Here is a 12725-nt window from a genome sequence, read left to right as displayed (position 1 = left end):
GCCTGATGAAGACCCAGTAGGGTCGAAACGTTGCATTCTTTCAATAAACCGGGAGCAATTTATCAGTGTTGCGGATTATACATATACACTGTCATGACACATGATACACATGACACACTTATCCTGAATCCTAACCCCTAACCCTAACTTGTCATGACAAAAAACGACTGACACTTAATGACAAAAGCGCTATGTCATAAATGTCTATGACTTGTTCATAATGTTTATAACACATTCATGACAGTGCCATGTCACTCTTACTGTATGTATTGAAACCTAGTAAAGTATAACCAAATAAAGTCACATTTCTTAAACATTGCCAAAGTCTTTATTAGTAATGAGTTTAAAGTAATGATATTTACATCTGACTATCATTTAAACATTTCACACACACACACACGCACGCACGCACGCACGCACGCACACACGCACACACACACACACACACACACACGCACACACACACACACACACACACACACACACACACACACCTGATGATAATATCTACATTCATGGACCAGTGTTCCAGTCTTTACTATGCACCTTAGTCAAGTCTTACATTGGATGCCATAATAAGAGTGCTTGTCTTTTTCTATTTTCAGAATGTACGCACCCAAAGTAATTTCATTTTAGGCTACCTCTCGCAGCAATTACTGTACAATGCCTTGGCGGCCCACACTTTGGGAAACACAGGACTACACAATGAAAGGCTGCTCAAAGCAACACATTTAACAAAACCACTGATTTGGTTCGCACATAGTCTCTAAAATAAATAGTTACATTTAAATCAGCTGTTCTACTCTAAATGTGAAACCATCCAAAGATTCAGTTCACCTTTTTTCACTAAAAGATCGCTAAAAGGTACAATGTAAGGTTGTGATGTTTTTTTCTCTAAAATAAACTTAACAGGATTCCTTGAAATGCATTTTCAGTACAGTCAACAATTAAATGGTGCATGGATGCTGAATTGTGTTGTCCATCAGTGGTATCAATGAAACCTTGAAGCTCTTCCTCATACTGACTTCCTTTGACAGTGTATATTCTTGTTAAGCAAGTCCTGATAGAGTTTAGATCGCAGAAATCGGGGATAAGAGTCCTTCTCCATCAGACTATACACTCTGGCTTGCACCAGGTTGAGGCTGGTTGGAGTTGGCTCTTGAAGACCTTGCTTGGTCTCCTCTCTTGTCCTGAAGTCAATATTTATCTGAAAAAAAAGGCAGAGAAAAGGAAGTGTAAGATTCACTTGGGTCATCTGTACATTTATTTAGGAGAAATAAGGGCATTTTGAATGAGCGACTTTAAGGTCTTTTATAAACAATGCAGTAGTGTACAGTACCTCTCTGGGTGCCTGAACATCGATGAACTCTTTGTAAATCTTCTCGGCTTTTGACATGAGTTTTGCAGGTGATTTGATCTTTTTGTAGTCTTCACATGCCATCCAGAACTCAATGTTCTCATCGCTGAACTCTGACTTAAGAAAGGTTCTGAAGGCCGTCAAGCCATCTAAAGCAAAACAAACCAATTGTTACGCAAATAGCATAGGCAGTCACATGCGACCCTGGAGAACGGAAATGCTAAACATATCATTTTAGATACGTAGGTCCAGATAGGTGGGAAACAGTTGCTTCATTGACTCCAGTGGGATGCGTGGGCTTAGAAAAATACCAGGGAAGCCAGCAGCCGACTACAGCACTAGAACATAAACAAGCTCCCACCAGTTCTTGAATGAGCTTGTTTTCCTCATTCATCATAATGAGAAATTAGCTTGTCGAGCATCGGTGATAACAAACCTGTCAAGGTCATGTTTTGGTTGAGAAAGGAGGACAGTATGGTTCCTCCCGTAATCATGTTTACGTAGTGACACGGTACTACTCTGTTTTACTCATCACTTCCCATGGAGGAGTGAACCTACCTGGAACACTGCCGACAGGGCCCAGTCTTTTGTTATCATCACAACAATAACAAGACCATGGTAGAATTATCTAGATTCCCATTTCCAGTTTGTAACTGAGTTCTGGCTCCATTTGGGATTATTCCGTTTTTAATTTTCTATTCACACCAAAGCAGGAAAGAGCATAATAGGCAGATATAGAGTATATATGATTTTTTTTTATTCATTCAGTCTTAAATAGTGATATTCAACAAAATGTATTTTAATGTTTCTGTCTAGCCTTGTGTAAAAGATCTTCAAAGACCTTTACAAGGAGTACCTGAAACAGTACATGTATCAAATGTCAGTGGCAGTGTTTGCAGAGCAGCCTGATCTGATATGATTAAATCTCATAGAAATGGGTTGCGCTTGGGGGAAGGGCAGTTTAAATGTGAGGATGTGGCTCCTCGGCAGAATTCAATAAGAGACCAATTGAGAGGTGAGAACAAAGGCTATGTGTTCCTGCTGTGTCACTGGAACAAACAGTTCTACTTGTATCCAATGGCACCTTATACAATAACAGGATTTACCTTTCTTACTCTCAATGTGTGCCACATGTACGACACAGAATCCTCATTTTACCTTAGACTACAGTACATTTCACTTTAAAATACAGAGACGACGATGTAACAGAGAAAAGATGTTTTGCATGTTTTATTACATTTGGGGCAGGCCTGATCTCGAATCAAATCAAATCTGTATTTCTTGCTTAGGTGGTATCCACAGTGTTCATTTGTAACTCAATGTTTTTATAGACAATTTGCACCTCTAAATCATGAAGCCAATTTGCAGTGTTAGTTGTGAGATTACATTGGTCAGTGTGGAAAGACAATCAAACCTGTAGAACAGTCGATATAAACGGCATATCTAGAATCCATTTGTGTAATAGCACAGGCACAACTCTCCTTCCAAGAATACCCTTCAATGAGTGCTTCATGTTCCCTAGACCAGAGAGGTTTATTTTTGGTGTTTCATCACAGACCTCTGGTGTGATTTTGATAGAGAGGACATCTACAAGCTGTCCCTATGGATGGCAATGACAGACCAAGCAAATTAAGCCTGTCATTTAGTGTGTGATCTCCAAAGGAGGTCATAACTAACCGTCTGACTCACATTGCTGTGAAGAATCCTCCGCATCAATAACCAAGGCAAAGGCTCTTACATAACAAACCAAAGAGGTGGTATTTATTCCTTTATGTTGTGTTTTCTTTTTCTAAGCTATACAGCCATAGAGCACCATTAGCCTACGTCTTCAAGGACAATATGCATTCTTTGAAAATGAGGACAACCCAGTATATCTGTTATGAAACATAATTTTGTGATGTATGTGTATGCCAACTCACATTTGTTAGACAGAAGAACGTCAAATGAATCAGCCCAGCTTGTGACTTCTTCAGTTGATAACCTGAGAGAGAACGAGACCCAGAAAATGAGCATTTCCTTGAAAGCACACCAAACTGTAAAAACATTGATTAAATGTTACATAATGTGCAAATACTGATAATCCTGTCTGATCAGACCAGGCACTCACTTTACACATTTGGCTGGCCTGTCCTGTACAGGTGGCAGGAATTCAGAGAAATCATTACAGGAGTCCGACTTATTGGATAGGCAGCCTAGCCTGGTTTTCATGGTGAGTACTCTGAAAGAAGACAGAATATAGATGATGGTTTGTTTTCCCCAATGAAATATCAAATGGCATATGGAACCTCTCTCTTTTACTCTTAACCTTTTGAGGTGACTTGACATACAGTATCAGCTTCACCCAACAATTTCATTCAAACCCCAACCCAGATAAAATATAGAGGGAAAAAATGCATTTCACTTTCACTGAATATATCTTCCATTCCAACCTAAGAATGAAAATATTCCAACATACTGTATATGAATCAGCAATCACAGAACAGGGTACATCTTGTCTGTCAGATCCAGAACTGTTATCTAACAGGTTTTTCAAACAACTTTGGTCAGAGGAGGTCATGCATGCTTCAGCTACTTACGGCACGAAGGACTGATATACACAGTGAGATCAACACATCAATTTCAAGCTAAGCTTACAGTACACTCTAACAGGGAACATTGCATGAAAATGTTTTGATGAGGTGAAATTGCCACACTGAAAAGGCGCTCATCACAGAGAGACAAAACAGGTGCAGAACAGAGAACAGGTGACCCTGTATCTTAATATCATGGGGGAGAGGAACCTTTAAACATCAAACTGTTTGCTGAAAATGGATAACTGACTCTTTATTTATGTTTGTCTAAATTTGTTTTGTTCACTGTGCATTTGTCCTGCTAACTACCAATGGATGCACACTGGAATACTTGACTCTACAGCTAAATTCATGACCATTCTTTTAATATTTGTGAAGAATGGTACTGGGATTTCAGGGGAGATGTAGTGCATACATACTAACAGTCAGATTGTCAGACGGCCATCCTTACACAGATAGTCGAACATTCTGTCAAAGGATTTAAAAGTTGATGCAACTCAAAAAGATACATTATGCTACATCATTATCATTTTCTCACCCTTGTAGGACAACTATAAGGATACAACATCTATTACAGTATATTTCTATATCGTCCAAGCAGTCTTTAAACTGTGGTGAGGAAAAACACATCTTAAAATGGCAGGAAGCTGAATGGAGAGAGAATCTGGATGTTCTCTCTATCCTTATGATGCTCAAAGGGATTATATATATATAGCCTATATGAACCATGAGTCAGCGCATATAGATATTTAATCTGCTAAAAATAAATCCAGCCAGCAACATCATGCGTGTTTCGATGGTGCATATATAGTTCTTTTGCTTTCCGCTCTGGAGGCAGCACCCGGCACACACACGTGCCTTACTATTTATAAAATCCTCTGACAAATCCTTGTAGTCAGGAAGATGTCAGTTCATGTTCGAGGCAGCCATGCAGAAGAAAAGAGGTCCTGGAGGGGTTGCTATAAAAAGGTCCTGAAATATCTCACCCCATAAAATCTGGGAAGCCTCATGAAAAATTTAGAATAGTTCAGCATTCCCCCGTCTTTTCTTTTTTTTTTTTAGATGTCTAAAGCCTGGCTGTCTGCAAGATGATAATTGTGAATTCTCTTTGATGTGGAATTTCGCATTGCGGATGCTTTGCATCACACTGGATGCTCACTTATTGGTTTCGCTCTACTTTTCATAGAGTGTTCCAGACACAAATATGATTTTTATGTGGGATATACAGCAATACAATGGGATACAACAAACCTCAGAAATATCAAAATGCACACGAAAGAAAAGCTTTATTCATCCATAACCCTAAAACTTGGTATCAATTATTATATTTTGCAGTGACCCAAATTCATGATGTGTTAATCTTAAACAAATGGAATTACACACATCATTAAACATATGGCCTTTAGAGACATTGTAATAGCTGTACCACTGTATGAAGGCATAAATGTCACATCCGTGTGTGTGGATATTAATTAATTTAGAGTGACAGGAAAGTGCACTGCACTTCCTCATTGGTAAGCACCCCATTGGCACCACCACTACATCTCCACTGCCCACAGTCAATGTGTCGAGCCGTCTGAGCTCTAACTCTTGATGTGGCTATTTTTATATGTAAAAGTGCCATGTTCCCATCTCCTCTCCCTTAGCGAGCCGCAGTGTGACATCCACTCTTCTCAACGATATGCATGGACAGAAAAAAAAAATAGGGGACAAAAATACCTTCAGCTGAACTTTTCCCTATTGCTTTGTCACGGTTGCCTTGTGCACACTTAAAGCCTCCGCTCCTAGCTGGCTGTGACAGCGTGAGAGGTAAAGTCTGGCCATGATGCCCCCCTCCCCCTCCCCCTGGGCTGTGCTGCACTCTATATTTAACTTGACCTCTGGGCCGTGAGGTGTTTGGAGCAGTCTGCAGCACCTTTATCTGCAATAATATTTGCCTCATGCTCATATTATCTCAGCAAAGGTCAGTGTGTTTCATTTAGCTGCCCAGGACATGAAAGGATTATTGTTTCATGATGCCCTGATTCTGTATGTGATGACTAGTGCAGTTTATACAACATGTCTGCAACTGCATGGCCCAAAAATGATTGTCTGGTGAAGTGACCCCTTATTTTCACATAGACAACGATTACATATGTGCTAAAGAGTCATGATGAATTAGACCATCGTTGCACGATGCGACTTTTGCTCAAACAACCTTGTAACACCTGTTGAAAGTGTTGTTGTTTGGTGGTTCAAACATTGCAGAGTTAATGATATTATATATATATTAATGGTAAAAAATAAAATAAAAAATAGTCCGGTACATTTGCTAGAGAATCGCCAGAGCTACATCATAGAAATGATTGAGAATACACAACAAACTTATAATCGCTGAAGAAAATGTTTCTGTCATGTCCCAATATTTTCTTAATTTAAGCCTGTGCTCACACATAAGCGTGAATGAGTTAATTTTGTGAAAACAGCTGTGTATGAACACCATCACAACTGATCGTCGTTCCACCCTTGCACTGAAAGATGAATGAATTTAAATTTAAAATGATGAAGTGATGAGTAAAGTGATGAGATTTACAGTAATGGTAAGTGAAATACTGTCTGAGTATGATTTGGTGCTCATGAACATGGAGGGTCAAGTCAAATGTGCAATTAAAATGTTGAGAACCGCAAAATTAATGATGAAAGGATTACTCTTGACCAGTAATTCGGTAACACTTTATAATAAGGGTACATGAATTCTCATGAACTAATGCATGAATTAATGCATGAATTACGCATTAGTTAATCCATTAATATATCATGAATCATTATGACTTAACATGAATTCACTGATTGTCATTAATGAATTAATACATACATAACTCATCATCTTAAGCATTAAGTACGGTTAGCACATCATCATGAATCATGATTAATTAAGCATGATCATGATGACTTTTTGTCAGACAAAATCTTGGACATCACCGTCATGGAGAAAAAAGAAAAGTAATTACACATGAATTCATGTTAACTAAATGTCATGAATTATCATGAGTTAATTCATTAACTAATGCATTAATTATACATGAAAATCTCATTAATAAACATGAATTAATAGTATGTCATTAATGACATCAGGTATGGACAACAAATTCATCTTGAGCATTAGGTAGTGGGTAAATCATTATGAATAATGATCAATTACACATGATCATGGTGATTTCTAGGTTTTTGAAATGTGCTCCAAGGGGTAAGTAAACTATACATTATAACTCATTATGAACTAATTAAGACCATTTCAGAGAATATCAAAGAATCCACTTCTTTCGTCAGTGATAAAGAAGGGTCCATTTACCACTTTAGGTGAGGGGCCACAAACATGATGAACTCATGAGTAATTCATCATTAATTAATGTAAATTGACCATTTTTGCATGACTTCAAACTTCATGCATTTAAAGCACCACCTGTTCATCACTTTATCTGAGGGGCCACAGACATGATTAACTAATGAAAAGATAATGCTTAGCTAATGAGGACATTAATTCATGTTTATTAATGAGATTTTCATGTATAATTAATGATTGAGTTAAGGAATTAACTCATGATAATTCATGACATTTAGTTAACATGAATTCATGTGTAATTACTTTTCTTTTTTCTCTATGACGGTGATGTCCAAGATTTTGTCTGACAAAAAGTCATCATGATCATGCCAAATTACTCATGATTCATGATGATGTGCCAACCGTACTTAATGCTTAAGATGATGAGTTATTTATGTATTAATTCATTAATGACAATCAGTGAATTCATGTTAAGTCATAATGATTCATGATATATTAATGGATTAACTAATGCGTAATTCATGAATTAATTCATGCATTAGTTCATGAGAATTCATGTACCCTTATTATTATTATCCATGTTTGCTGTGAGTCGCAACCTCTATCCCGGGACTTTCTGAACCTCATCGACTCTTTCAGTCTCAAGCAAGCTGTCACTGGCCCAACACATGAAAAGGGTCACACTCTTGATCTTGTGTTATGCTATGGTGTTTCTGTTTCTGAAATTGAAATATGTGCCATTTCATTTTCTGATCATTCTCCTATTCTGTTCACTCTGTCAGCTCCATACTCAGGTAGCACCCCTAGTGCCTCCAAACGGGTCTCGCGCATGCTAAACTCCTCGACTGCTGGGCAATTTTCTGCTGCTTTTAACAACTCCCCCCTGTGTAGGCCATCACCGGGCTTTAGCGCTGATTTCACTGCTGATGAGCTTCTCTCTATGTTCTCATCAGCCTGCTCTGGCATTCTGGATTCCATTGCCCCTCTCAAGCCCAAACGCACTAAAGCACAGTCAACTCCATGGCTTAGTGATGCAACGCGTGACCTCAGACGCGCCTGTAGACGAGCTGAGCGCAAATGGCAAAAGGACCGACTCCATGTGTCCCTCCAAATCCTCCGATGTTGTTTGGCGAACTACCACCGGGCCGTTAAAGCCGCCAAATCACAATACATCTCCACCCTGGTCTCCAGCAGCAGTCACAAACCCCAGGTTCTTTTCAAAACACTAAATTCTCTCATTAATCCCCGAAATGTCTCCCCTGTTGTGCCCTCACCTGCCCTCTGTGAAAGCTTTCAAAAGTTCTTCATAGACAAGATTGCAGCACTGAGGCCTTCTGGTACCTCCACCACCCCGCTCCCTGCCCCTCCCCCCCTCCTCCAGCCAGCTGCCCTCAAGCAGTTTGAGCCCATTTCTCTGTCCTCCCTATCTGCTGCAATCAGACATCTGAAGCCCTCCAACTGCCCCTCTGACTGTCTACCCTCCCGCCTATTCAAAGATGCTACTGTCTTTGACTCAGTTGCCCCCTTCCTCCTCCTGCTGGTCAACAGCATCCTGTCCTCTGGCTGTGTCCCAGGTGCCTTCAAGCATGCTGTGGTGCAGCCATTACTAAAGAAACCAAACCTGGACCCTTCTACTCTCTCAAACTTCAGGCCAATCTCCAAACTACCCTTCCTGTCTAAAGTCCTTGAGCGAGAAGTTTATGTCCAGCTGCAATCATTTCTTACCAACAACAACATCTTTGAGAAATTCCAGTCCGGCTTCAGAACAGCCCACAGCACAGAGACTGCTCTCCTGAGAGTGCTAAACGACCTGCTCCTAGCCGCTGACTCAGGTAGCCCTGTGATCCTGGTGCTGCTAGACCTGACAGCAGCCTTTGACACCGTGGATCACGGGATCCTGCTGTCTCGGCTTGAACATCGTGTAGGCATCAAAGACACAGCCCTGAATTTCTTTCAGTCCTATCTGGCTGACAGGAGCTTCTCTGTTCAGCTCGGAGATTGCATCTCTTCTGTTGCCCCCCTCACCTGTGGGGTCCCTCAAGGCTCTATACTAGGTCCCATCTTATTTCTTCTATACATCTTACCCTTAGGGGAAATCCTGGCAAGACACAACATCTCTTACCATTGCTTTGCCGATGACGTCCAGCTGTATCTCCCCCTAAAGGCCAATGGGCAGGCTGCGCTCCATTCACTGCTTGACTGTCTGGCTGACATCAAGGCATGGATGGGTGCAAACTTCCTCAACTTAAATGAGAACAAGACAGAGATAATTGTCTTTGGCAAAACCTCTCCGGCATTTTCCACCGATGCCCTGGGCCCTCTCGCCTCCAACATCAGGCCCTCTGTCAGAAATCTGGGGGTGATCTTTGACAGTGCCTTCAAGTTCGAGCAGCAGGTCAGTGCAGTGGTTAGGAAAAGCTTTTTCCACCTACGAACCCTAGCCAAGACCAAAGCCTACCTGCCCCGCAGTGCTCTGGAGAGAGTTATCCATGCATTCATCACTTCACAACTGGACTACTGCAATGCTCTTTACACCGGCATTGACCAATCTCAACTCCGCCGCCTACAGTTACTGCAGAACTCAGCTGCTCGTCTACTCACCTGTACAAAAAAGCGAGAACATATCACCCCGGTCCTTGCATCACTCCACTGGCTACCCATCCGCTACCGCATAGACTTCAAACTCCTACTGACTGTTTTCAAATCCCTCCATGGTCTGGCCCCCACTTACCTGTCTGATCTCCTCCATCACCACATCCCCTCCAGAGCACTACGGTCAGCTGACCAGCTGCTACTGGAAGTGCCCAGGACCAGGTTAAAGACAAAGGGGGATAGAGCCTTTGCGGTTGCAGCCCCTAGTCTCTGGAACTGCCTCCCCCTCCACATCCGTGCGGCCCAGTCTGTGCACAGTTTTAAATCCCTGTTAAAAACCCATCTCTTTGCGCTTGCTTTTAATTAGGGTCCCCTTCTTTTAAGCTCCTGTTTACAGTGTCCCATGGTCACCTTTTGATATCTCTCCTTTTGTTTTTATTTGTTTCTTTTTATCTTTTTAACTAAATGTGTGTCTCTTTTTTACTTACTCTCTGCATATTTGCACTTTACTGTGAAGCACTTTGGTGCGGCTCAGCCGTCTGTAAATCGTGCTATACAAATAAATTTGACATTGACATTGACATAAAGTGTTACCAGTAATTCCAACCATCAAACTTTCTACCCATATTTGCGATTGAGTGTTCAAACTACCGTTTTTCGAAACACCAAATCCTTGAACAACAGTTCTAACTCCAAAGATTGTGGCAGAAGTTAGCCAACTATCCTTTCCAGAAATGCACCCTGGGATACATCCTCTTTGTCAAATAGGAGACATTTTGTTTCAATTGGAAATGTTATTTCCTCTTCTGCGGCTATTACTTCTGGTGTTCCCCAAGGCCCAATTTTAGGACCAATATTGTTTTATGTGTATTTGTTACCTCGAGGGCACATCATTCACCACCACAGCAAATTATTTCAGTGCTCTGTAGATGATTCAACGCTGTACCTGTCAGTCAAACCAAATATGCATAACAAGCTAACTGCACTACAAGATTGCATAGCTATAAAAGATTGGATGTTGAGAATTTCCTACAGCTAAATTCTGTCAAAACTGAAGTAATTCTTCATGGAGTTTGGAGGCTTTGGAGTTTTTAGTCTTTAGACCCTTCTTGGTAGACTAATCTAGGGTGCTTATACATACTGTATATTTAGTTCCGAATCACAGACTGAATTGATACTATATTTCCCCTTATCCTTGGGTTTGTTTTGTTGAAATCATGTTAAAATGTCCACTCTTGTTATTATAAATTCAGGTCAATGTCATCATGAAATGATACTAAAAAAATTGTCCATGCCTTTTAAAATGCCTAATTCACCTGTTTAAATTGCTAATCTATCACTGTCCATCATCCCCATGCTGTTACCACAAAGCTGGGAACATGGAATTGTTCTTTCACTGGAACTAAGGGGCCAAGCCCAGCTCGGGGATGGCCTCTTCTAGTTCCAAAATTACTGTGAACCAGTGGACAAAGCAAGGTTCATAAAGACATGGACAACAGAGTGTGGTGTGGACTTGAATGGCCTGCACAGAGTCCTGACCTCAACCCAACACCTACAGTATGGGATGAATTAGAGTGCAGACTGGGAGCCAGTCTCCTCGTCCAACATAAGTCTGCAACCTCACAACTGGACTTCTGCACTTCTGGAAGAATGGTCATACATTCCCATAAACAAACACACTCTCAAACCTTGTGACCAAGAGGAGATGAAGCTGTAAAAGTGGCAAAGGGTGGACCGACATCACATTAAGCCCTATGGATTAAGAATGGGATGTCACGTTCGAACATGTGAGTCAAGGCAGGTGACCCAATACCCGACCTTTTGGCAAGGTAGTGTATTTATACACTAATTCATCATAGAGGAAGAGTTTTTTTTTTCAACATTTGATGTTGTTTATGTCCTTCTTGCTACTAAATATGGGTTTATGAGACTTTTTGTTTGCATTTTACATAACATCCCAACTTATTTTTGATTTGGGGTTGTATAAATGGTTTGTTAAAACCCCTTAATGTCCTGCTAGGCCCCTCAAATCCTGCAGCCTGGCCTTTTAGCTATGCCAAAATTTAGACTATCAATTAGGAGTGGCCAATCATTTGTAGTCAGAGCACCCAAGCTCTAGACCAGCCTCCCGAGCCATATTTAATCTGCTCTGTCAATGGCAGCTTTTAGCGTTAAGAAGCATTTTTTTTTTTTTTTTTTTACAAAATCTCCTTACTGGTTTTTGGTATTTATTTATATCCCTGCTTTTTTTCTTTTCTATGTGCTAATACTATTATTATCTTGTGGATAATTGTGGACATTATTATTTTGTCGACCTGCAGCATTTTAATATCAACCAGACTGGTCAATGTTTGTATTGAACACTAATGTTTTACAGAGGGATGTATTTTCGATCACATTACATTTTCAAGACACACAGATGGAATGAACAGCCACAACTGACTCCTACATGGCAGAGTCTCCAGAATCACACAAGCCAGATAACTCTATTGCTATGGCAACATGAAATATTGAGGTACTGGGGTAGAGAAAATCAGCGCTCTCAATGTGAAACTGCAAAGATGCTGTTCATTTCTGCAATTTACCTCAATGCATTTAACACAACTGAATTGGAAAAAGTCTACGGAGATTTGATTTTAGAGTGGAATGTAATGTTGGGGAGGGGTAGGTTAATAGCTATCGACTGAAAGTGGATGTTGAGGGCTTCAACCTGGCTGGTACTGATAAAAAGCAGTGGTAGGTAGGTGGCATGTGTGGGGGCTTCAAAGTCACCTCACATCTCTCCCCACTTCCTCATGATGACATTTAAGTGCCCCAAAATCCCTATGGGTGATTACTGGGGGAGTTTACAGGAAGTGAGACCTTGCAACAACAAAAGCATGCA

General features: G+C 40.6%; 1 protein-coding gene across 1 annotated transcript in view; it reads right to left on the bottom strand.

The window, feature by feature from the left end:
* Positions 1-324: 324 nt before the first annotated feature.
* Positions 325-12725, bottom strand: part of rgs8 (regulator of G protein signaling 8) — a 13328-nt gene continuing 927 nt past the window's right edge. Inside the window, exons 2-5 of the mRNA XM_062556099.1 lie at positions 3465-3575; positions 3277-3338; positions 1340-1506; positions 325-1207 (exon numbers count right to left, since the gene is read on the bottom strand). Of these exons, the coding sequence (XP_062412083.1) occupies positions 1016-1207; positions 1340-1506; positions 3277-3338; positions 3465-3565 (522 nt within the window). The 5' untranslated portion in view covers positions 3566-3575 and the 3' untranslated portion in view covers positions 325-1015. The remainder of the gene's footprint in view (positions 1208-1339; positions 1507-3276; positions 3339-3464; positions 3576-12725) is intronic.

The sequence above is a fragment of the Sardina pilchardus genome, chromosome 15 (assembly GCF_963854185.1).
Source record: "Sardina pilchardus chromosome 15, fSarPil1.1, whole genome shotgun sequence".
In the NCBI taxonomy this organism is placed as follows: domain Eukaryota; kingdom Metazoa; phylum Chordata; class Actinopteri; order Clupeiformes; family Clupeidae; genus Sardina; species Sardina pilchardus.
The sequence above is the reverse complement of the archived record's forward strand: the minus strand, read 5'-3'. Positions and strand labels throughout refer to the sequence as shown.